Source organism: Phaenicophaeus curvirostris, chromosome 3 (genome assembly GCF_032191515.1).
Source record: "Phaenicophaeus curvirostris isolate KB17595 chromosome 3, BPBGC_Pcur_1.0, whole genome shotgun sequence".
NCBI lineage: Eukaryota > Metazoa > Chordata > Aves > Cuculiformes > Cuculidae > Phaenicophaeus > Phaenicophaeus curvirostris.
In genome coordinates this window covers 85,321,754-85,348,433 of record NC_091394.1, presented here as the reverse complement: position 1 = coordinate 85,348,433, position 26,680 = coordinate 85,321,754, and the positions used below count along the sequence as shown (strand labels likewise).

Sequence of the window (26,680 nt, the reverse complement as noted above, 5' to 3'; positions counted from 1 at the left end):
TAGTAACGAGCACATCAGTTTAACAGCATGCATTCTCTCCTGTAACCTAGAAATAAAAGGTTCCTTTTAATTTTATTCTGGCTCTCTAGCAAAGCACCCCACTAAATGTTCTGCACCCATCAGCAGTGGGGGTGAAGCAAGCCAAGAGGTGAGTAATTGTCACCACCATCCCCTGACCCTAGCTCAGCTTATTGGCAAGTTCTATCTTGGGATAAAGACAGAGGGAGTTCATGTCATTTCTCTGCATGACTGATCACTTAGCTGGGAAAGGAGCTTAGAGAGGCAACAGCCTGGAGGTATTGTGCTGTCCTAGGCCTGACCCCATTAGAGAGGTCATGCAAGAACAAGAAAGCAGCTTGGGCATTTTCAACATCTCAACATACTAAAATATCAGAGTCTCCATGAGTCATTAGCGAATATAATGAACAAGTGGAACCTCAACTGTTCAAATATTTCTTTATCATTTATTCTTACACTCAAAGAACACAGATATTATAAATCTCACTTAAAATAATGCAGACGGCTTTAAAAGGATTCACTACTTACTGGAATTTAAACAGTAACAGATCAGTTCACCTACTACAGAAGAAAGTGCAAGGGCATCACCTGTGTTCACTCACTCATCTGCCAACTCCTTATCCCTTCTCACTGCTGTAATTTCTTTCTTTCCTGCATGGCTACCTCTAGGTAGGTGAAAGCGATGAAAGAATCAGGCTAAGTTAAATTTACAAAAACAATGCCACATAACCTAAGCTGCAACAACTGCTTTCTCTTCTAATGGATGACAAGATGATGCATGAAACCTTGGGCCAGGAAGGAAATGTCATGATGGGAAGGGTTGGACTCGATGATCTAGTGGGTCCTTTCCAACCTAGTGATTCTATGATTCTGTGATCTTCCCCACTGAATTCTGTACCCAGATAAACAGTTTGTGGGTGTGGCCTCTCTTTGCAGTGATGATGCAAAGATAACAAGATGTCTGAGAGAGTCATTAAAGATTAAGAAGTACAAAGGCAGGCAAAAGAATGAGTAAAGACAGGAAGGGAAAGATGAAGTGAGACAGACTGTAAGTTGAAAATTTAGAAAAGGGAGAGACAATGTCTGTTTTCCTCTACTCGGAAAATGAGAATAAAGCAGAAAACAAGAAAATCTAAAGTGATAAAAAATAATTTAAAAATTTAGACTGATGAAAATGACATTATGAAGAAGAGTACAAGGGTTTAGAGCAAAAAATACAGCATGGGGAGGGGAAAGAGAAAGATGTCCTCAAAAGATGTCTCCTTTCCTCATTTCCTCTTCAAAAAGAGAATATCAGTTTGATTTCAGTTAAGAAAGCATTGCAACGGGGCAGATTTTTTTGTGAGTCAATCAACCATATTTAATTGGCAAAAGTTGCAGCATAGGTGTCCTCAGCATGGAATCTTCTTTTCCATTTCACACCCTCAAAAAGACGAGACAACTCACCTCTTCAGAGTCCCCCCCATCCAAAGGGATCCATGCCAATCTGTAAAATGCTATATCTGAGGAGGTGGGCTTCCAGATGACTTTAAAGCTATCTGTTGATGCTTCATCAATTTCCAAATGCTGGGGAGCTGGAACTTTTTCTGCAAAGTATTATACAAAGGAAAATTGAAAGTAAATTATTCAGAGACTTACATAAATGGCAACATTGAGCATGTACCATTTTACTTGCAGTGTGTTACAAAGAATATACCATGGGAGGTAGATGGCAAAGGCACTACAGATTCTTTACATGCTTATTTGTACTTAGGCAAGTGTTTTTGTAGCTGGGGGAAGGGAACACACACAAAATACACTCTTTATCTAGCTAACTGGACAGGTCTCCTTGTCCTTTCTTCACTGAGGAAGCTCTATGCAACTGTCTTTTCATCTCCTTTGCTCAGAGCTCTATGCACCATGCTCTTTTCCTCCTCCTCAAAGTAAAGGCCAAATTTCTACCCTTTCCAGAGACTCTATGTGCATTTCAACTTCAGTTTGCATGTATCAAACTTTTGTTCTATACATGTACTCCTTCCTCTTCCATCTCATGTTTCTCTTTCCTCCCTCGAAGTCCTTCTCTTCCTACTGTTATGTTGGAAAGCATTAATAAGTGCCATCAGCTATTTGTTTAATGTTTGTTTAAACCACAGTTCCAGAAACTATAACTGTGCTAAATGGATCACAGGAGCCTTAAATATCTTCTATTTTCTACTTTTGGTGTCTCAGTTTCTCTGTATGTATATAAGGTTCTAGTCTACCCTTTATTAGATGTTTCACTGGTCAAATGTATGAACCAAAACTTATCCCACTTCAGCCATCAGACTGAATGATGTTTCAGAAAGCTGGGGAGATGAATGCTTTACAATCTAATTGTAATAAAATATGCTTTAAAATGGCTGAATGTGGAAAGGTTTAAGAAATGAACCTCATACACACAAATGTTTTTATAATGTCAAGAGATTACTCCCATGGGTAAGAATGCAATTGGCCCTTTGATAAGGGAGCAAAAAAGCCAAAAACTCCAATGGAAATAACAGAAAGAATTCCATATATCTGAATTCACAACCATAGACACTTGCCATTACTGGTCTTGCTTTCCAGTACAGCAAGAGAATATGAACATTCTTCTTAGAAAGCCTTCAAAAGACCAGCAATACTCACTTGTGGTAAAGCTGCCAGTAAGTGGTTCAGACTGTCCTTCATTATACAGGGAGAAAATAGCAACAGTATACTCTGTAAGGGATGTCAGACTTTCTAGAGTATGGGTTGAAACAGGACCGACTTCCACCTAGAAAAAACATAATTTGCAGTAGATATTGATCATACATTTTACATTATCAGTGTCTGAAATTCTGCTGGCTAACAGTAACAGAGAAAGAATGTAACGTAATTAGCAGGGAAGTTCTGTGAGACTGCAAACAAGTATTAACACAGAGCCATAAAATCTGACAAAATCAATCAACAGACGAACCACAGAAAAGGAAAATTTTGCTTGTGATAATCTAGGGAAAAGGAGAATTCAGCCTGAGGAAGCTCAACTCACTAGCTAACACTATCAGCACTGCACAGGAACCTAGGATGGGAAGGAAGTTTCTGAGCTATTGAATCCAGTCCCTTTTCATAGATAATCATTGCATAAAGCATTATGTTTAACTTTTATCAACAGAAAAGATGACAATTTCATCTGGTCTCTGTCCAGGCTGCAGTTAACATGACTTTGCTAGGGGTATAAAAATCAAAGCTGTATAAAAGTCGTAATTTATCAGTCCAAATATTCTGTGTCACATTAACCAAGCACCACAGGGGAATATCATTCCATCCTGGTTTTCATTCTGTCACAGAATCCATGCTGGCAAAAGCTATTATAAAGCAGCTTAAGGAACAAGGCAAAACTAGATATTGCTTATGTAAATTACTAAGTGTAAAAGTCTAAGTTAGAACATCTTGGTATCATCTTATCATCCTGTTCAAGCCAAATCCTGTTTCTAGGAAGTGAGTTTTCAATATAAGAAAATGTGATGAAGACTTCAGACAGTCTTTTTAAATGAATGACATATCATATATTGAATGACTTGTTATACGGACAAAATCAAGAATAAACATTTCCACACCATACATTTAGTCAAGATCCTGCACCTACAAATCATTGTTTACTTGAACAGTTTCCTTCAGTTTATGTGGACCAGCAGTGACTGTGCAGGTATGTAAGACATTCAGAGTACTATCCCTCACACACATGATCCACTCCAATTGTATATTGGATATTAAGTAAATGCTTAGTTGCACTAAGTTTCAGAATTCTTAAGCAAACTTTTTTTTACAGCTTGTTTGCTTTTGTTTATAAGAGTTACCCTTAATAATTACAGAAGTTTGGGGAGGCCTGAGACTGGGAGGAGCTAATAATTTACCTCATTGGTTTCTGTTCCATCTGTTTTAACGTACATGATACGATAGCCATTCACATTTTTGGAAGCAGGATCCCATGTTAGCTTAGCAGTACTGTGTCCAACATCAGAAAACTTCAAATTTGCTGGTGGACTAAGAGGCACTTGAAAAGGAAAGAGGTAAAACCATGAAAGTGATCCCCGCTTTCAGCTGTGAAACTTTTCTTGAAAATAAACAGCACATTTTCCATTCAGTAATTTGTATAATCAGTATTTATGTTCTACATCTACATCAATGGAGCTACACAAGTAGTTAAAGGAAGGTTAAATGGCTTAATTCTATTGAAAAAGAACTTTCAGTCTTATTAAAGTGCACCTCAGCTAACATTGAAAAAGAAAGAAATTATGTTATCGTTCATAGCATATATAATAACAAGGTGTAATCTGCACAATAATTGCAAGAAATTCATGTAAATTATTTTAGTTCAACTATATCGTATATGCTTTTGTTTTGCATGAGTATCCCAGCAAAAATATTTCATGACAGATGGGTAAGTCTGTCCAAAACCGTAACTAGCTCAGATCTCCAAAGATACTGTTTTTTTACCTCTACTTAACCTTTCCTTTTTTATTACACAAAGAAGTTGTTTCTTAGCAGCAACTCCAGTTAAAGCCATATTTACATACAATATATTCCTTGACTTTCATGAGCCGAACGAAAAGCAGGTTATGCTTTTTTTTTATGAAGTCTCAGACTGCATTCGCTTTTCTTTCACACCAGAAAAAGCAATTTGTGCTGTCTGTTACTCTCAGCAGTAGGTTCTGTACTAGCCCAACATCTGCTGACTTCCTCTGAATTGTGAAACCTTTCACTACTCACCTTGCTTTCACATATATGCTCCTCACCAATCCATGTAGACATAAATATCAACACTTCAGAAGTTGTTCCCCTCACACAAAGGCAAAAGAAAAAAAAACCCAAAAGACGAAACCCATATATAATATGTGGGATCTTTAGTCAGACCATATATCAACTCAGAATCTGCAAGCAAGCACCTAACCAGCTTAGGAACATCCATAGTCAACTTAGCTATGAGACAGAGAAGACAAGAACACATTGGAATTGTATTAGATGGGTTTTCCACACACTTTCTGGCATTCAATATATTCCTCAGAGTCTAGTGAAGTGAGTATCACATGCTGGCTTTCCCTTCTACCTTCTGTCAGTCATGGAATGCACTTAATTTCACCATACAGCCATACTACAAAATGCTTCAGTCTCAGCTCTTTTCATTTGGAATGAGCCTCCTGACGACATTGCTTGCAACCAGACAGGCAGTCCCATTGCCAGAATTACATGGTATTTACAGTGAGTCTTGGATAAATCCTGGCCCCAAAAAGAAACCCCACCCCAGAATAAGCTTGCTGATCATGTCTCCATTTGGCACAGAAAAAAGGTGTCACTACAGTAACTGAGATGATGCAGTGTGTAGAATAATATTATTTACTAAAGACAGAATATCAGCTACTACACGTAATACTACTGCAAGTTAGGCAGATCACTCTCCAAGCAGATACACACTCCAGGAAAAAAACGCTAGTTAGACTATTCATAAGTTGGAAGCCAGAAATAATCACTCTCAAAGGAAGAAAAAAATAATGTAGTTTAAATCTGATGTTGGGCAGGGCAGACATTATGATTGAACGCTGACCACGTGGGACAGGTAAGTTCACCAAGAGCTTTCTTTCCCCCCAGGTTGCCCCACTGCCCAATCAATCAAAGCCTTTTAGAAGAGGACTTGTTTGAATAGCTGCATATGGAAGGTTAGAATCTATTTTCTTTCCTATTATAGTTCTTTCCTACGGCAAAAGACCAGTCAGACTTGGCTGCAATGAGTCACCCTAAAAATAAATGAAGGCTGCAGAGTAGCTAGTTTTTTTTATTTATTTATTTTGGGCTGGTAAGTGCAGCAATGATGGGCTGACTAACATATGTTACTAGCTTCTGTGATCTAACATCGCGGTCATGAATCCTCAGCTTCTGCCAATATATCTGGAATTTGCATGTGATCTTCCATCCAATGTGTTAGTCAGGTTTAGAGCTACAAAGCCTCCAAGATAGTACAACATGAAGTGAACTCAGGCTGGCACAGTTATAAATGACAAACTACTGTTTAGAATAAATGAAAAACAGATATTGGGCAGATATAGACTAAAAGCAAGGGGGGGTGGGGAGAAAAAAGAATGAGCGATGAAGAGCAGAAGAAAGAGACTACGGGCCAAAGATTCGATTTTCCAAGTATTAAGAATCTTTTATACTCATTTCATATACACAAACATGCCCAAGTTGCAGTAGCTGGCTATTGGTTCTTGTCTGTCTAAAACCGTCCTCTCGGAGATGAGCCAGTTCAAACAGCATTCCTAGAGCTTCTCCCTCTATTAGCTGCTGACCTTACAAGCAATTGCTCCGGCATTTTTCTTAGCACTTGCATGCCTGAACTTCTCTCACCTACTAAATGTAAGTGATTTTCCCACTGGCTTACTCATGCCAGCAGCTCAAACTAAGAGGAAGCAACCACTCCACTGCTGGGAGCAATGGAGATGTCACTGAATACAGTCCCAGAAATAAAATTTTTGATTCCTTTGTCTTCCAAATGCTGAGGCTATTTATAGAGCTGATGTACAGTGCTGTGTACAGCTAGAAGACAGAATTTAGCTAGGAAACTTCTTGCTGCTTGTTAAAAACGCACCATCAATCATGAGTGCACAGGCACTTTCCAACCCTTTGTTTACCAAAAGTTAGGCAGCAGGGGTTGAACAGAAACCTTCTCTTTGCTTCTTTTCACTCTGTGTACTACTGCAGATCCAGAAGAATGAACGTCTATATCTGAGTAGGTTCCCCCAGACACCTGGTATTCTGGCTATGAGAGGCTAAACAGAGTAGTGTCTTTTTAGCTCTATGTAGTGACCTTCATTCTTCAGCAAGTTCAGAAAATTGTCAGTAGTTCCAACAAGATCAATGGGGATATCCATTGCACCACTACCAACAAGAGAGAAGAGTTCATAATCTTATTTCAAAATCAAGCAGTTTTGTAGAAACTCACATCCTCAGCCTCTGTAAATAAAGTACTCACACTGAGAAACTTATGTACAATTAAGACCTTGCTGTACAGACTATACAAATAATATTTTAAAATCAAATGTCTGTTCTAATACATGGGAAGACTATTCTGAATTTTTAACAACACCGAAGTGAATACAGATATGCACTACTTACATGTAGTTTCTTGTCCTGTAAGGGGATCACTAGCTTCTTCTCCAAACATGGCATAAACTGTGACTGTATATTCTGTATTTGGCAATAGTCCATCCAGTTCAAGATCTGTTGAGGCCTCTCCAATTTTTATCTAAAAGCAACATGAAGAAAGAAAGACACATTATTTCCAAATTAATTCACAGTGGGGAAGAATACTATTTACACATTTGATATTAGGTGTGTGATCAAATGCTCTGCTGTGCCTGTGGTACTCAGCCCAAGATTTTGGAATTTTGCACAATAATCTAAAGAAAAAAATTGTCAAAAGTCAAAAGTCATTATACGGGTAAGAGGATAGTTATAAGTAACTAGCCACATTAGCAAAGATAAAATAGCCCTCTCTACAATGTGCAGCTAATAAGACCTTTTCATTTCCAGCTACATCTTGGCTCACTTTTGGTCACAGGACTGAAATTTCATAGGAGGAATTAATTTGCATGGAAGTTGACATTCAGATTTGTTGCTGTTTCAGGTGTGCATCATTTTCCTCCTCCACCTCTTCACTGAGAGCCTCATTAACATGGACTGACTTATTTATTGAAAAATGTGTTTCTTCAGGGTAAGGTTCGGTCCTCCTGAATCAGCTAGTTTTCAGGGAGGCCCCATTTTTGACAGAATTATGTGCTCACAGCCACTCACTTAGCAGAGAGCACAAGTCCATGCGAGCTTTCAGTAGCTTCCTACTCTCTTCACAAGTTGGCATGCTCCTGCATGCTTTTTAGCATTCTTACTTGAATGGAGATGTTGCACATTATCTTAATTATACATATTTAAACTTGAGCATAAAACTTTTTAAATCCCAGTCCAAATGTTCCATTGGAACTATGCTAGCAACTCTAGTAAATTCTACTATTTTTTATTATTTTAGTGACAGAAGATTGGACTTAACCTTTGCCCATTCTTCTTTTCCTTCTAAATATACCGATTAAAAATCACTTTTGGTAGAAAGCATATATTTTAAATTTAAAACTAAAAGCTGAACAGAACTAAAAGTAAACCAATAAATATCACAACTGCAAATTTTATTTACTTCAAAGATCCTGATGAAAACAATGGCTAAACTTCATATTCTTCTGATAACACACTTAAAATACATCATAGTTTTACTTAAAATTTTTTCGTCCTTTCGGTGTTAGTTTTTATGATGATATATTATCATCTTATGTATATCATTTCAAAATAGTCACTTTAATTCAGATTAAAGTATTGCATTCCTATGGTAATGACATATAAAAATAATCAGCTGATACTTGCACTCTGTTCGTAATAAATACATAGTAAATAATGTAACACATGCAGTATTTAAGGCAGTCATAGAAAAAAACCCCAAATGTTTGCTGATCAAGTGGGAGGTTAAAGGCCATGTACTAGCTTTAAAGATTTATTTTTTGAATAACTGCTATTCAAATGAACGTTTAATACATCACCTCCTTCTCATCTGCTGCCAGTCCTTCTGTGAGGGGAGCATAAAGGATCATGTAACCTGTGGCGCCCGCTACTCCATTCCATTTCGCTCTCATGCTGCTCTGTGTCACATCATATAATTGCAGATCTGATGCCATTGGCAAGGCAACTACAGTGGAACAAGAGAGAGACACTTCAGTTGTCTCACTTGAACAACCAGCTATTTTTCAAGTAGTTTATTTTACCCCAGGAAATACATAGGAATATAGCTATCTCCAGGCATGGAAGTGCTGTCTGTATGCCACAGCTATGAAGATCTGATCAGTACATGAAAGAATGCACAACTAGAGAAACAAGAAAATGACGACCTAAAAAGTTCTAACGCCAGGACAGAGTTACCCCTTACAAAGCATTTCAGCTCTTTGTCCTAAATGTCTTTGAACATTTCAGGTGGGAGGATTTCTGTTCTATAAGCACCAAACCACTTTGTTCAGATCTCATCCTCCCTTCTTCCTGGCTTTGCAGAAGGATGACTAGTCACCATGAAAGAATGGGCACAGTTGCTTCTACGAACAAGCAGCAGCCCCCAGAGGTGTCTTTTCCTGGCAATAGCTCCCAAGCCAGAGCGTGGGAGGTAGGACACCCTGGAGAAAACCCTGAAGGAGCGCATTGCACACATCAAAATATTTCGTTCACTGTTGAGTGTTTAAGGGCTGGACTGTCCAAACTGGCTCCCAGGCCTATGGCAGTGGAATTATGCAAATGTGGGAAAGATCAGCCACTGCAAACCATGGCAAATGCTAACCTGGTAAGTGCAATTAAGCAGGCTGAGTGAAATTCAAACATTATGAGTAGGTTTACTTGTGAATTTAAGTTACTGATACCAGAACACAGCATTTGGCTTCCTGAATATTTATTTGTATTTCTATAACCCTTTAGAGTAGCATTTTGCACTTCTCTGACCATCCTCATTTTCTTCCTCTCACTGAATAACACACTGAAGCCTCTATGCTGCTGTTACATCATTGATGGATCCCACCAAAATATTTGGTCACCGGAGAGATATAAAAGAATTTTGGCTGCTCTTTTGGAACTTCTACACTGAGAAGAGCCCTTAAAATTACTGAAAGGGTCTGCAAAAAAAAGAAAAAAAAAGAAGGCAATTGGTAGTTGACATCAAAGCTTTCCTATTAGGAACTCAGAGAGATTGTTAATAGGCTATATGTTAAGCCTCTACAAAGTTCTGCTTGATACATGTCCTGGTCTGAGAAACCCGAACCAATTCTCTAACTCCAGACAAACAGAAGTGACTACATTTTATGAAGCTAACATGTTTTCCAGGCAGTCTCTGCTTCTAGAAGTGATAACACTTGGTATTTACAGTTGTTACTAGGTAACAGCACAGAAGGTGTGCAGAAAGGCCATTGCAGATACTTGCTCCTATAGAAACCAAGGGCACTGCTAAAGTTGGTGGAATGCTGCAAGTCAAAGGGCTGAAAGGGTTGCACCTGCAGGAGGATTGGATAGGACAGGTGACCCTGGACTAACCAATGAAGTATTCCATTCCACATACATCATACTCTGCATAAAACTGAAGAATCATGAGGGTCAAGCTCTTTTCCCCTATGGCTGGCGTCCGAGAAAGGCTCTATCCATTTTTTCTGCCTTCAATCCCAAACCATGCATTTCTGAGTCCAAGTCCTGTCTGCCATTGAGTCCAGTCTGGAACTTCCCAGTGTCTGCAGTGCATTGTCAGTGGTCACATGATCGTTATCAGGGGAGCTCAATATCAGCTTTGTATATATTTGTAAATATTTCATTATTTTCTTATTAATATTATTGTTCCTTTTTACTGTTAATGTTTCAGTAAAGCTGCTCCAAAGGTTTTTTTCCAACCCATAAGTCTGTCCCTTTCTTTCTCTTATTCTTTTCCCTGGGGTAGGGGAGGAATAAGAGAACTGGGACTACATTGTCCTGTGTTTCAGCTGGCAACAAGGGGTATAAACTAGGACAGAATGTTTCTGAAGAATATGACATGCAAACATAGATTAAGCAACCGATTCTAATTACAATGATAATAGTTCACAGAGTTTCTCTAATCTCCTTGTCCAAACAAAAATTGCAGCCTGTCTAGCTGATATTCCCAAGGAGTAGTATATCAATCATATGTTCAACAAGTTTTACAGAGCTCTTAACCTCCAACATACAAACCTGCCAGCCTTGTCTTTTCTTGTTCATAGAGGCCATTGACTCAATGTGTTGTTGAAGTCTCTAAATGTGGGCAAACCTTTAACCCAGGCCTCTCTTTAGATTTCCACTTCCAGGTTACCCATCTGTCTGTGCTTCCAAACCTTTCACAGCCTAACTCCATCCTGCTTGAATCCTTGTTCAGGTGTTGACTTATAGTCCCCTGAACATCCCACACTCCCTCTAATTATAGGAAGAAACTACTCATAAATATTTTCAGATATACTTCAATCTCTCTCTAAGTTCCACTCAGACCTCTGGTATCTACATAAAGAAACAGCATCTTAAGATATTCTGAAAGCACATTCTACCACAATGTCTCATTCCTATTCAAATTGCCCCAAGACCACAAAGGAAATATCAATCTTAGGGTCCTTTTCCTTATTTTGATTCTAAAAAATTTACAAGAAAAGTATCCTTTAACTTATGACTCATATTTTAATTCTCAGTAGGAACTCCCAGACACTCTGGCAGTATAAATAATAACTAATGAAGACGTGACTGAAAATCAAACAATTGGTGTTTTTCTACTGTAAATATCCAATACATAATATTGATTTGCATCTTGAACAGTTATCCACAGTATGTCTCTGGTAGCAGGGATAAATTAAACCTACTACTAAACAATTGGAATAAACAAGAACTGATAAAACTATATTTGCAGTAAGTTAAAATGTGAATGCATTCATACTTACTTTAAGTTAGAAGTTACTATCAAATCAGAAACCTTTCTAATTATCTGTACATTATGTATGTAGAATGTTTGAATTTAGATTTCACATACCCGTATGCTATTTTCAATGTTCTATATGAAAAAACCCGTGATTGGAGGCTGTTTTAATCTGTCAGTATCTCACACAAGGACAGAAAAGTAAACTACAATTTTCCATGTTTCTCTATTAGGATAGTAAAAAACACTTTCAAATTGCAGGTATTTTATCATGTAGAGTAATTAATACTTGCACTTGTCAGAGTACAAATTCCAACACGCTATCAAAGATATCTGTATAAACTGCCTGATGCTGCATGACCCTGGGGTGTGATCTGATCGAATCTCAGAAAGCCAGCAGGGCTGGGCTCTGTCAGAACTTGACTAGGTGACTTCAAAGGAATACCAGGTGCAATACAAAACAAACCTGTTGGCTCACTATGTGACTCTGTTCTCTCTGTCTCGATAAATTAAACATGTCCTAGCACTGTGGTACAGGATACAATACACTTGGACATGGCATTTTGGGTGACCAACAGCACCAACACAGAACCAAAGAAACACTGAGGATGAAAGGTACCTTCTGAGGTCATCTAGTCTAACTAACTTCCCCCTTCAGCCAGAGTCAGCTGGAACAGGTTGCTCAGAACAGCGTCCGATTGAGTTTAGTATCTCCAGAGATGCAGACTCCACAATCTCTCTGGACGACCTACTCCCACGTTTGACCACCAACACAATAACATTCTGTCTTCTTCTGTTCAGAATTTCATCAGTTATTTTAATTTGTGCCCATTGACTCTTGTCCCCTCAGTGGGCACCACTGAGAAGAGTCTGGCTTCCTCTCCTGCACACCCTCGCATCAGGTTTTTTACACACCAGTAAGATCCCCCTGAGTCTTTTCTCCTCCAGGTTGAATGGCCATAGCTGTCTCAGCTTCTCCTTTTACAAAAGACTCTCTAAACCCTTAATCAACTTCATGGCCTTTTACTGGACTCACTCATCTCTCTTGAACTGGGCAGCCCGGCACTTGACCAAGCATCCAAATGTAGCCTCATCAGTGCTGAGTGGAGGGCAAGAATCACCTCACTCAGGCTGCTGGCAATCCTTACCTAACATAATCCAGCAGCTTTTTGGCATTCTTTGTAACAAGGGTCATAGTCAGCTTGTTTTTTACCAAATGCTAGGTCCTTCTCTGCAGAGCTGCCTTACAGAGGGTTCATCCCCAATTGTATACTGACACATAGTGTTCATAGAATCATAGAATCATAGAATAACCAGGTTGGAAGAGACCCACCGGATCATCGAGTCCAACCATTCCTATCAAACACTAAACCATGCCCCTTAGCACCTCGTCCACCCGTGCCTTAAACACCTCCAGGGAAGGTGAATCAACCAACTCTCTGGGCAGCCTCTGCCAGTGCCCAATGACCCTTTCTGTGAAGAATCTTTTCCTAATGTCCAGCCTAAATCTCTCCTGGCGGAGCTCCTGTCCCCCGTCACTTGGGAGAAGAGGCCAGCACCCTCCTCTCTACAACCTCCTTTCAGGTAGTTGTAGAGAGCAATGAGGTCTCCCCTCAGCCTTCTCTTCTCCAGGCTAAACAACCACAGCTCTCTCAGCTGCTCCTCTTAAGGCCTGTTCACCAGCTTTGTTGCTCTTCTCTGAACTCGCTCCAGAGCCTCAACATCCTTCTTGTGGTGAGGGGCCCAGAACTGAACACAGGATTCAAGGAGCGGTCTCACCAGTGCCGAGTACAGAGGGAGAATAACCTCCCTGGACCTGCTGGTCACACCGTTTCTGATCCAAGCCAAGATGCCATTGGCCTTCTTGGCCACCTGGGCACACTGCTGGCTCATGTTCAGTCGGCTGTCAACCAAAGGGGAAGGATTTTGCACTTTCCTTTGTAGAACTGCATGAGATAAAACACGTTTTTCCCTTCATATGTCCATACTGACTAATTCAAATCACCTGCTTGTCCTTCATGTGTCTGGAAAAGGGTTTCAAGGATGAGTCGCTCCATCACCTTCCCAGGGACTGAGGTGACAATGAACAGGCCTGTAGTTCCCCAGATCTTACTTCCAAAGGACTGACATTTGATTTCTTCCAGTGTTCAGGAATTTCTCCCTGTCACCATGACTTATCAAGGACAATCAAGACTGTCCTCACAATGACATAAGCCTCAGCATTCACAGGTGCAGCCCATCCTGTTTCATGGATTTAGGTATGTTCAGTTTGCTGGCTCATTTAAGAAGTACTGTTGTCAAAGCACTGTAGAAAATGTCTAGATGGCTTGAGCCTTGTTGTGTTGTTCTTGCAGCAGATAACAGCTGTTTACAGATTACTTATGGAGTTCCTGGCTCCTAGTTTGGACTAAAAAGTTACTCTTTACTTCCATTCCTATTATTTGTCATAGTTACTGAAAAAGTTACTGTATTTTGTATACAAAAACATAAAAATGATGTGGTGAATAGAAGCACGTTATCTCAGGTAGAATCATAGTTTCCATTACAGAACCCAAAACTGTAAACATATCTGTCCTAACAATATCTGAAGTCACTATTTTACAGACAGAAAATAACCGAATCATTGAGAAAGGAGTATACAGAATTTACCTTGAAATCTTTGGCATTGGTGGGAGTCACATGTAGGTATTTCTGGTCCCACCTAATCCTCCACTCATGAGATCATCTTCTGTAACAAACCTAATTTAAAAAGCTTGGCTCCACACACAAAGTGTAGGAATGTTCTGATTTGGAGTTCAATGCAACCAACTTCAAAGTTCAGCCCAGTAATAAAACCTTTCTTGGTGTTTAAGCAACCACAGAGCATTTGGACTTTGGAACTTAACCCAGAATTAACTCGAACGGAAATTCAAGGCAAATGCATTAAAAGAAGTTAAACTGAAAGACTCCCTTCTGCATTTCTTTTTCACAAAGGCTTATGCCTACATAGTGTGATAAGATGCAGAGAGTCGAATCTGTAATGAACATTATGAGGATACTCACGTGTGGTTTCAGTTCCACGGAGACCCTCACTAGCAGCATTTGAGTATATAGCAAATACAGCTATCTGGTATTCAGTTAAAGACATCAGGTTTTTCAGAACTGTGGATGATGAGCTTCCATCTACAACAACCTGTTTAGAAGAAAATTCAACTAAATATGCATAAAGCAAACTAAGTATATTATCATCAAATCAATCAGTCCCTCTTTCGGACAATCTTCACACTGGCTTCTAAGAATCAATGTTCAATTCTTAAATCAAATTTGCTTTTGCTACCTTTCTGTACAGTAAGGTGACTGAAAAAAGAACAGCAACCATGTACACAATCAAACTGTTTAGCTGAAATAAGTAGCCATCTAGAACAGAGGAACTGCTTAGATAAAGTGTATAGAATACAGTTTTAGAGTGTATATTGGGCGTTTATTGATATAATTAGTACATCATCATAAATATACTTTTAGAACTACTTCAAAGTAACATTAATACATATCCATGCCAAACAAGTTTCTAGTACAAAAAGAAATACCATATATCCTTAGTTAAATCCACCTGTTCTTCTGCACTTCCCTTCAATTTTGTAAGTTCTCAGCTGAAGAGAACAGCTTGTTCTGCTGCTTTTTTCTCATCTCCAAAATGCCTAAGTCCTATTAAAATACACACTTCTCTTCAAATTTTCAATGACTAGCTGTAGATGTCCCAAAATACACACCCATATCATCTTCCTTTTATGAATTAATTTATCTTAGAACTGAAAATCTGGCTTCCCACCAGTTTCTGCCTCTTCTGCTCTTGTAAACAGAATAGTGCAGGGAAGGTCTATAGAAATTGTTCAAGTAACCATATTTGTATGCAAAAATGCAGGCAGTTCACCCCACCTCCCAAAAGTGCACATTGATATAGTACATTTCCTTTAAATTACATTACAGTAGCCTGGTTACTACCTAACCTTCCCCACCATTCGATGAGACCATATCTCCTTGATGTAGTGGGCTTCAGAGTCCTCATAGTGAATTTTGGGGTAGATTTTTTAAAAGATCATGGATTTTCTGTCTGGTTTGTTCTTGTTACTGTATTAAAAAAATTCTGGGAAGCTTTTCCTTTTATTACCTCTTCTGGTTGTCCTCCTCGAGTAGGATAGTACACAACTCTGTATTTTTCCACTTTGCCTGGTGCATGTGTCCAGCTAACCCGGAATCCTCTAGCTGTTACCTCAGACGTGACCAGATCTGAAGGAGCTCCAAGTGAAGCAGCAACTGTTCCTAGGTTAGAGACAATACAAACTTTTTATTCTGTTCTGCAAAATAATTGTTTGGTTTGTTGTCTCCAAAGATCACTCCTCCTCAGAAAATCATATAATTGGCTACTGCACAATTATTTAAGTAATTTTCAATGGAAACAAAGAACTGATAGTAAGGACGAGTATTGCATATGCAGTTTTCACTGGGACTAAGCTTCCCTGGTCCCCTGGTCTTTCATAAGCCTTTATATGAAAGAGACAAAAATAAAAAAACTAAACCTTCCCAGTCCTTCCTCCCATCACTCTTTCAAACTCTCTTCTTTTTTTTTTTTTTTCAGATTGTCTTCCTTCCAGTCACAAAAAAACACCCAAGTGCATCTACAGCTGTGATCTCCTGTGTTTCTCTGCAGGTTGGAAACTGATACGCTGCCTGTCAGCAGACTGAAGAGACATAGTGAATGGTCATTGTCTCTGGCAATCGTACCTTTCCACAAAGATATCTCATGGCTATAGTTTTTCCATCCTCTCCCTTTCACTTTCCCAATTGACTACTTACTCTTCCCACAAGACACAGCTAATATTTTTGTATTTCTTCCAGTTTCTAGGTGAATAAAAGAGAAAAAAAAATGGAACAAAGCTTTACTAACAATTTTCACTGCACAGGTAGAAATATGTGTGAAGACAGCATTCCTTGCTAATCCAAGATTATCGAAAAATCACTCAGCATTTCTCTGATATTACAGAACCACAAACCAAGCAATACAAATGAAATCCACTGAAGCCTCTCAGAAAGAAATTCTCCAGGTAGGACTGTTTCTCTGACAAATTCCAACATTTTTTTCACAGCCATTCCTTTTGCTCAGAAAACCAAAAATACATTGCAGTCAGAGAAGGCTTTTCTACAGACAAATAATTTTCTTCGCTTGTCATTTTTATGTTCTGAAGTTTATTTTTTGTGTATTAAATAATAAATAAAAAAAATCCACCATCAGGAAGGAACAAAAAAAAAACTTATTGAAAATTTTGAAAACTTAAGAGACAATAAAAACAGTAAGTTATGAGATGAAAATCACAGACAGATGTAACTGTTCCGCATGCAGGTGTTAAAGTAATTCATCCCCAAGCCAGTGTATTATAAAAATTTTTTCCTTACCCACCACCTGGAAATATTTGCAGCAGAATGAATGTATATTTTTGTACTTTTGGTACTACTAAACATCATATTTACCATTATCAAAGACAGAGAGCAGAAGAAAGATACCAAAGAAGACTAAAACATACCTCGGAAGATAACCTCACTTTTTGAGCAAAAGAATACATAGAAGGAGTCAAGTGCCAGAAACCAGCTTAGAACTGTTGGTATTTGGCATAGGATTTGTTGCTCGAAATTCATACTAGGTTCTATTAGAACTTCTTTATGATTCACCTTTGATTTCCTTTTCCTGTTCCTCAACTCGTGAGCATACTGTTCTGGTAAGACCTTCAACAATGGTATGCATGAAGTTAAAGTCAGCAACGTTGTAGACGTGTGTGCTGTCAGGTTCAGAGGCAATTTCTCTGAGTTCATTTATATCTGCATTCTTTACACCTTGCATTGGAAAGAAAAATAAAGAAAATATTTGCAAGAAAAAAGAAAAAGTCTTGTATGCACAGGGACTGATAAAAGGTTACTAAAATCCAGTTCTTTCTATTTGTTTTAATGACCAACTACAGACTGTTCTGTCATTTAGATGTTACTTTAAGATGTTAATTTCTGCCAGCGTAACTAGAAATTTTTCAGCTATCTCCTGATAATGTAACATCCATGTACACTGTTAAATTCCAGTTATAGGACCAATGGATTGGAGAACATATTAAAGAAGATTTAAATTAATGATGATACTTCCTGGATACAGACAGAAAAGAAAATTTCCTTAATAAAGAGGGCAATAGATACAAATATATCAGAGTATAATGGGACATAGTACATGGATATGGCAGAATACACACCAATAGCAAACAGCTCAATGCCAGCATCTCGTAGGTTTTTAGCAGGAGGGATAACATCATCTTGGGACTTCCCATCAGTGATCAGTATACCAATTTTAGACACTCCAGGTCTTGCACCTGCTTCAGGCCTGAAGCTGTTTTCCAAAATGTAAGTTAAGGCAAGACCTAAAAGAGAAACATTTTAAAGGACATTAAAAGGGGAAAATGTTCATTAATTTCACTAGTATCCAAGCATTTATCTTTTCACTGAATTAAAAAAAAAAAATCATGAGAAGCTTTTTAATGAAGAATAAATATAACAGAAGGATTTATTTACTGAAAGGTTAAATTCTAATAAGCAACCTAAACAGAGAAGGTGACATTCATCTTTAGCAGGCTTTTGATCAATCAATGTATTTTAAACTGCCTATGGAAACCTAAACTGATCTTCACAAAGTAAATTGAACATATCATCTCTTCTTTCTCACTCTCCATATTTAGAACAGGAAGTCCCCTCTCCTATGTACATTGCTTATAAGCAAGCACCTGCTCTGGAGAGCTTAGTAAATGCCCACATGTGATATAATCTTACTTTGACTTGTTTGCTTGTTTATTTGTCCTTTCCACTCTACAAGCTGAAAAATAAAGCTTAAGTAAAGCTTAGGAAAAATCTGATTTTAAAGAAAAAAAAAAAGGAAGCGTGCAATTTACTTAAAGCCTTGCCTGAGTCTTTGGATATATCATTCTCCAGGCAAGACAGTCAATATTACTAACTACTGCTTTGATGACACTGGAGTTGTATTCAGAGACTGTATTTTTCCCCAGGCTGACCGGCATCCTTCATTTATCAATCACTAAGTGTCTTCTGGGGCTTCAGTGTTCTAGCTACTAAGAGGTCAATGCAAATCTTAAAGTCCCAGTTGATCATCTGAAAAGTCATTATTGCCTTTAATAAAAGGAACAACCTGAAACATGCACTGTACCTGTTAATGTATTCCCTCCCTTATATGGTAGATTACGGACTGCTTCCAAAACGGCATCTTTTGTGCCATAGGCATTCAAATGCCACTCAATTCGGGGATCACCACTGTATTGTGCAAGACCTAAGGAACCAGAAATTAAAGTAATCCATTAGACAATAAAGCTTTTTTTTCCAAGTATCTACATTTTATGTACTCAGTTACTAACAGCTCACTGCAGTAAGCTTACCACAAGTAACTTTACTGCCATACTAGAAAATCCACATTGCTTGATGGCAAAAGAAATAATTGTTGTTGTTGTTCTTAGAGGCAACTTAACATACTTTCAAAGTCTTTCTTTCAAGTGCTAAGGAAAGTAAATGAGAAGGAATACACAACTTTTTCAGAGTTTATTAAGATTCCAAGAATTTTTTTAAAAATAATGATTTCATTTAATGCATATGTAATATGCTCTTGAACAGACTATAATATAAGTAGCAGAACAAAACTATAACATTAAAGGTAGTTTAAATAATGAGAAAAGCCATCCATTGCCACATTCTTCCTCTGAAAATTAAACTGCAAGTGTTTGATCTACTGCTGATTGAAGTTAGTAAGCTTGTTTCCACTGTTTTTTTCTTTTCTGCTGACATTGCATCAGAGTTTACTTAAGCTGAGTATCACAGTGAACTGTGAGGAAATACTACATATATTTCAGAAGCATTATTCTTATAATAGAAATACTATTTCTAGGTGAGGATGAATCTTGCACAAGTAAGTAGCACTAGCAGCAAACCATGCTGAAATACTGAAATTTTTATATCACTACAGAAATTAAGAAAAAAATACGGCATCTTACCTACTCTTGTTTTTTCAGATCCCACATTGAAAGCAGAAACCAGATTTTCCAGGAAGAGTCGAACAAGCCTGAAATTGAATCTGCCAATACTCCAAGAACCATCTACCAGTATCACAATATCTGCAATTGCTGGAGTTTTACAGGTAAACAGGCTTCCTGTAAATCATTGAAATGAATACAGTATTGTTAATTCAACAATAAAATTAAAACTCAAATATATGCCTTCCTCCTCCCACTTAGCTTAATAATGAAACCTTTCTTCTATGACCAAAGTTAGAACTAAACAAAATCACTAAACATATTTGTTGTAACTTCAGTAAAAGAACCATCTGGCCGTTACCTCCTTCAGTTCTTTCATTAAGATGTTAAAGATTACTGTTACGAGACTCATGAAAAAGAAAGGCTGCTTCTACAAGTACTATAAGTCAGAAGGAAAAACTTAAATGTCATATAACACAATCAAACCAGCAGTTCATTTTCATTCTCAAAAATTTACATTTCATGACACTTAACCTTAAATGTAGACAATGTAGAGAGCTACCTACAGATGCCGACAGACAAAACAGTTAAAGATCCCTTTTATGGTCAACACAGAAAAAAAGGTGCTTCTATACATATCAGCAACTCTATAGACAAGTTTCTTTAGATGTCATTGTAGACTTCTAAAGCTAGAAGTGAATCTCACTATGGGAGATGAGAGCAAAATTGAAGGTCACCTGAATACGCTGTATTAAACCTAAACAGGAGGCACTCAATACAGTAAAGGTAAAATGCCAAGATCTCAGATTCAAACTCACCACTACATGAAGATATAATCTTAGAGATGTATGGAAACACACACAAAAATAAAAAAGCATTAAAAAGGGAACAGAAAAGACCTGCTGAGAGTTAGCAGAGATGCACGTTAATAGTCCCTAAGGTTTACCTACCCAAAGGGATAATCAGAGGAAATGGGAGTAGAGATTAGGCACAACATGCAAGATTAGCCAGCAAGAAGGGTTTCAGTGGTACAGATTATTAAAAAATTGAGAAGCTTAAACAGAAGAGCTACATTCAGCTTGAGAAAATGACAGTAAAGGGAAGTAAAACAAAGGAAAAGTTTTTCACAACCAGAGACAGAATTGCCTCAGAAGTGGCTGCATGACTCAAGAAGTAAGATTGCTGAAACAGTGGATTCATGTTGTATGTAGGGAAAATGAATGAGTGATGTTACACAGGTGCAAGAGCTTCAGTTTGAAATATAAAAATAGCAAACTCCCTACCAGATTGGCTATAGACTACAGATGGAACTAAGACAGCCAAAGCAAAGCTTGTTAGTAGAAAAGATATCATGCATCACAAACAATTTAGGGATTAAAATCATGTCCCTGAACAGAGTAAAAAAACTCTGCAGATTGCTGAAGTAAGCTGCATTCCAAATTTTAACATCATTTTTTCAGGTTCTACCACATAAATTAATTTACAAAGAATACCAGCACCTTAAGCGGTACTAATAGGGATTACCAAGTTCATTGCTAGATATAAACTGATCTTGAGCAGAGATGCTCAGAAAATAAAGGAAGCAATAGAGTAAGAAATAATTAAAAAGGTGCTTGCATTAGTTCACAAGCGGCTTTCCTGTTATAAAGGGAATAAACCACACAGTAAAAAATTGTTAAAACTTTAACATCATATTATTAAAGACAATCTTTTCATTAAAGACAAAATTATAGTCTCACAGGTAAAAATCTGATGTGCAGATGGACTTCAAACAATTGATAATAATTAAAAGTTAGATTCCTATGATAGTGTAAATCCATTGAGCAAGAAACCCAAACCATAAAGTTACCGTTAATGTCTTAAACGTGTACTAAAAATGTTTTTGGAAGAGCAGGGAACATTTCCTACGTGCAGCTAGCAGTGTAGAATGAGTTCTAAACACATGACAAAAATTCCACTTACAAAGATGCCAAAACAAATATTTTATTTTAGTTTTTACAGTACAAGACAACGCTATTTGAATTGGCAACATGTTTTAATGTATAAACACTGAGGAACATCAAGTAATCATCAGAAAAATTATCTTAAATTGGAAGATAAATCCAAAGGGGGTCCAAATCCTTGTATCACTGAAGTCAACAGGAAAACGCCCCTTGATTCCAGCAGGACTGGAATCCATTTGGTGATTTAATAGGAACTTACTCATCATGGCAAAATTCATGTTTTAAATATCCTTGCCAAATAAACTTCCTGTTAATCAGCCTGCGTTTCTTGCATTATTTTTCTTCCATTAACACACAGTTCAATTGTGCCATTCTCACACTGGCCATAATGAGCTTGTTAAGCTTCAAAAGAACTATTGGCAGAGTAAAACACTACTCAACACCAGTAGGGATGATGGAACTGGACCTCTGATACACATCCAAGCAGCTGTACTGTAGCATAGATGTACCTTTCCAGGATGATCCCAGCAGATTAATCATATACCTCAATGAGGATAACAGGATTTGTATGGCTGTATTTCCCTGTCTACTTCTAAAATCTAACACTCGTATGAAACCCAGTTAGTACCCTAGATATTACTCATTTCATAGCAGCGAGTTTTGCCTATAATGTTTCTTTTATCCTGTAGTGGTATCTTCATTAATAAAACTTTTTATTCATTTTAGTAAATCCATTCAGCAAAGCAACACCCAAAGAACATAGAAAACAATAATGGCATTCCTTTCAATATTTTATTTCCACATCATCATATCAATGCAAATAGAATCATTCAATTATTTCTTTGTTAAAGTAGCATGTGTGGTTTAATCCAAGATTGCACTGCAATGGCACAGAATGCGAAAATTTGATTCACTCTTCGTAGATAGGAGACACTTGTTGAATCTTTTCTGCATAAAACATTTAGGTATTTTTACTTCTGCACACCCACTATTTGCTTATGCTTTCTCCTTGTGGTATTTAATAGAATTGTAGAAAGTTCCCTAAAATGGAATAAACAACAGTGAGATATTAAACAGAATAACATGCTGTATAGAAATCTTTAAAACCTGATAGGAATACAAACACCACATTATCCTAGTTCATAAAGTTAGTCTAAAAGACAGTGTGTAGCAAATAATTTATGCATCTCACTGGGATTAGCCACTTTCCATTACTAGTTCTAGCAAGTACCTTTTTCAACAATCTTTCCATACAACCATACATGGTCATACTTAATCCTGTAGGGATTAAGAATAATTTTGAACATATAAACGACCTAAACATAACTTTAATAGACAATTTTCTAAAAAGCATTTCTTAAATGAGGATGATAGCATATAATTCCACATTAAAAGGCTTCCAAAACTCAGTGCTTTAGCCCACTACAAATTTCAATACTGTGATCAGTTTGTGCATATTTTCCTTTCATTCAATTATCAAGAAAACAGTAGTGAGAGAGAAGGTACCACTTTCCTCTAAATTATACAACACTCACAGATTTCAAGAGTAGGACATTTGGGAGGATATCAGTTACCTAAACTTGTGTAGTATTTCCTAGTGTTATATAGATGTACTATTGTACTTCAAGTACCGCATTTCACAAGCAATAACAGAGTCTGTGATTTTTAAGTTAGAGAGAATGACAGAATTTCAAACATCCTAAGGTCAGAAAACGAGCTCATGTATTTTACACCAGTAACTGCCTGCAGTGCAGCTACAATGGATGAAGAAGTTTGATGGGGAGAAAATAAAAGAAATAATGGACTTTCTGTAGCAAATTTACAATCTTCCAAGAGTTATTTGGCAAAAGGAACTTGCCACTCTGCCAGGAGCTTGGAGGATAGGGCTTGTCTTCTTATTTTTGCATGTCACAAATGAAGGCATAAGCTCAAAATTTCACCTCCAAAGACACCAGCATACAACTAAAGGCTACCAGCAATGTATTAGGAAAAGAAATTTGCACAAAACCTGCAATAGTCAATTTTGTATTGCCAATAGTCACATGACCATCAAGAATTTTGGTTCCTTTGTTTCAGGGAAATCTTGCAAAGAATAACCAACATTGAAGGAATTTTGCATCTACTAAATGAAGTTTCCTCCCTTTGATCCCTCAAGACCCAAACAGTAAAGGTGATGCATTTCCTTGTAATTCCAGTGTGTGAGTACTATTAAACAATCAACACCCACGTCAGAATTTGGCTGAGATTGAAGGCAACAATGACAATGCTGGTAAAAAGATCCAGCTAGAACTTTCTGGGACAGAGGGAGAGCTACTGGAGCCTGAAAATCTTGACCTTTGAGATGTTCAGTTGAAAGGAACAGAGTATAGAGTGAGGACTGGAAGGGGCTCTGGCAGTACAGGGGATCCACAGAAAAAAGCGAGGTCTGCAACCTTCTGTAAACACTGACTACCTCTCTGAGGCTACATTTTCAACTTGTTCTTTCACAGATACATTCAGTGAGCAAGGGAACAATGTTAAAAAACCAAAGTCTGGCCAAAAAACCTACAAGCCTGACTTAAACACAAACACAAAACTGTGATTTTTAGACTAGAGTAGTAGCTGTATGACTCTTTCAGTTAATCCTGCTACTCTTTGAAAGCGCTTTGAAAGGCAAAGGGAGAAGCAGCAAATACAGGCACTGCCACACGGGAGGACTCAATGCTTCAGAAGAACCAGTTCATTTTGCATGCTGTTATGATACATTTTGCAGAAACACATTTGATATTTTGCCTCCCCTTGGTATGAAAGCCTGTTCCCGTTTTCAAGAGCCAAAACACACAGTTCTGCTAGAAGCTGTTAAGACTATAATTCTTTCTGAGTCTGCAATATGTCGTTTCCTTACTTAGTCCCTGTCACAGTGGAAAAATCAAATAATATATGTGGAAGGAGAGGAAGAAAGTTCAAGCAGAGGTCAGTAATGATGGAGTATGAATGGAAGATTCGTTCATGGGGTAACAAAGCACAAAAGCAAGAAGCCTTTTACAGAAGAGAGTAAAAAATACCTTGTGAATAAAATATGAGTGACAGAGAAAAGCCAGTCATCCACAGTGACTGATAGCACCACAGCTGAGCAGAAGCACTGCTGAGGACATGGGCAATGTGAAGCTACATCAGCAAAATGTCACTTCTTTTAAAAAAATAAGGTTAAAAAATTACAAGGACATGCGGCAGTGTTCAACTCCAAAAATCATCAGCTCACGAGTCCACACTTCTGACATTGATATTATTGCACTGTGCTGCTGATATCATCACTGCACTTAGACCTCAGTTTAACACATCCCATATGTCAGGCTACGGACCAAACAAATGCATGCAACGTAACAGCTTTCCTTTGAACTAGATCCAACCACAGCTTGAATTTGAAGGACTCAAATGCTGGAACATCATTTGGTTGAAAGAGCAGCCCAATGAGGTTAGAAGTTTGTCCCTGTTCCCTAGAAAAAAAACCCACAAAGTAAATAAAGCAGCCAGCCCTTTCCCATGCACCTTGCTCTGTTCCAGGAAACTAATCTTTCCCAACTGGCAGGCCTACGAATCTGGTATTTTTGGGAGTTGGAATATTAAGATTTACAGAATTTATTGTTTCTAATCATGTCATATTTGACTGTGAGTGTTGTAGTTCAACACCCACATAACAATATTTCATTTCTTTCAGAAAGTACACAGAAATAAATAAAGGTTATTTGAAACATGCCTTTCGAATTTAAAGCCACAAAACTAATTTAAGCATTAGCTGATAAAAACACCTTAATTTCCTACATATGCCAGTGTTAATTCTCAAGTGTGAGAGAAGGAAGCATAAAGCCACTTTCTATGCACCTTTCCTTACACAATGACAGCTGTACTTCTGCAGTAAGCAATCACTAGCTAAGAAAAACTGTTAAAACTTTCTTACTATATCTCAACTTTAAATTTATTTGGGAGACAGAATAAATACAAAAGGTAACTATGAAAGAAAGTGTTAATATTTTCTGGCAAACCATTGCTGATTGATAGCACCAAAGCACGTGATGTCTGCAGCAACACTAAACTCTTGGTCTGTGTACCTAGTTAGAAAAACATGTTAAAAAAATCCCCTTGCATTTAAATTGAGAATTCAAAACATTTATTTTAATTTCTTTTCCAACAGGCAACTTGTCAACACAGAACAAAGCACACTGCTGAAATCTTGCCTGAAACTGAAGTTTAACATGGCCAGATAGTGTGTCCATTTAGCAATGATGATTTACTCTGAAGATCACCCCCAGCCCTTCTCTAAAGTACATGAAACCTAAGAAACTCTCCTGCAGATTACAGTGATAATTCTCTACTTCTCTTTGCTCCCAGTTCTGCATTAGACTACATGAATGTTTTAAATGAAACAGCTGTCTCAAATTTTAAATGACTTTTCAAGGCAGAGAACTATCATTTTTTTATTAATGTGGTCATATTTATCCACCATTCCTATGTAACAAACACACTCAGATTTACAAGAGTAATTTTTTTTCCTTTGCTTTAGTGGGTTATGAAATCCCTGAGACAGTTTTATCTGGCTGCCTAGAAGGTAGTTAATCAGGGGGCTGCAGACAAAATTGGCAACCAGAAGTCCTCAACATTAATTAAACTGTACCTGTAAATCCCTCTAAATCATGATAAAGAGTTGGTCCATGCCTAAGCTTGTCACTAAGTTACAGCTTTAACTCAATAGGTAAAGTAAGAGAAAAGAGACTTCCTGAAAGAACAAGCTACACATCTGTGGAAGGTATTAATAAGAACTAATTAAAAATTACTTGAAGCAAACTTCTATTACACTGTCACATTACAGCCCAGCATTATAGCCCTAAGCACATATGACGTTGTGCCCAGTGTGTCCAGAAAAAAAAAAAAAATGGTGCAGTACAGCTACAGTGCAGAAGACTTTCAAATCAAGACAATGCATTTCATGCATTCCTTAAAATGATATTATCATAACATAACCAATGTATATGCTTGTTTAAATATGAATATGCAGTGGTGTTCAGAAGCATGTAATCTTGGATGTCATGTGTCAATCCACAAAAGCTTGGGATTAAATTCATGCCCTCTTCAAGGTAACAGGTCATGTGTTGTCTAATTAACAGAGATATCTGAGTTAAAACTCTGTTCTGAAGAGT

At 37.7% G+C, this 26,680-nt stretch overlaps 1 protein-coding gene across 6 annotated transcripts in view; it reads right to left on the bottom strand.

Annotated features, from left to right (window-relative positions):
- The window catches only part of COL14A1 (collagen type XIV alpha 1 chain), a 119,264-nt gene that overhangs the window by 64,930 nt on the left and 27,654 nt on the right, over positions 1-26,680 (bottom strand). For all 6 annotated transcript variants that reach the window (XR_011337204.1, XM_069854588.1, XM_069854586.1 and 3 more), the window contains exons 6-16: positions 19,585-19,740; positions 18,750-18,869; positions 17,788-17,952; positions 17,225-17,386; positions 15,669-15,820; positions 14,564-14,693; positions 8,628-8,773; positions 7,162-7,291; positions 3,909-4,048; positions 2,662-2,788; positions 1,465-1,604 (exon numbers count right to left, since the gene is read on the bottom strand). Coding sequence is in view for 5 of the 6 variants with exons in the window: in XM_069854588.1 (XP_069710689.1) it covers positions 1,465-1,604; positions 2,662-2,788; positions 3,909-4,048; positions 7,162-7,291; positions 8,628-8,773; positions 14,564-14,693; positions 15,669-15,820; positions 17,225-17,386; positions 17,788-17,952; positions 18,750-18,869; positions 19,585-19,740 (1,568 nt within the window). In the remaining variant the exon portion in view is untranslated. The remainder of the gene's footprint in view (positions 1-1,464; positions 1,605-2,661; positions 2,789-3,908; positions 4,049-7,161; positions 7,292-8,627; positions 8,774-14,563; positions 14,694-15,668; positions 15,821-17,224; positions 17,387-17,787; positions 17,953-18,749; positions 18,870-19,584; positions 19,741-26,680) is intronic.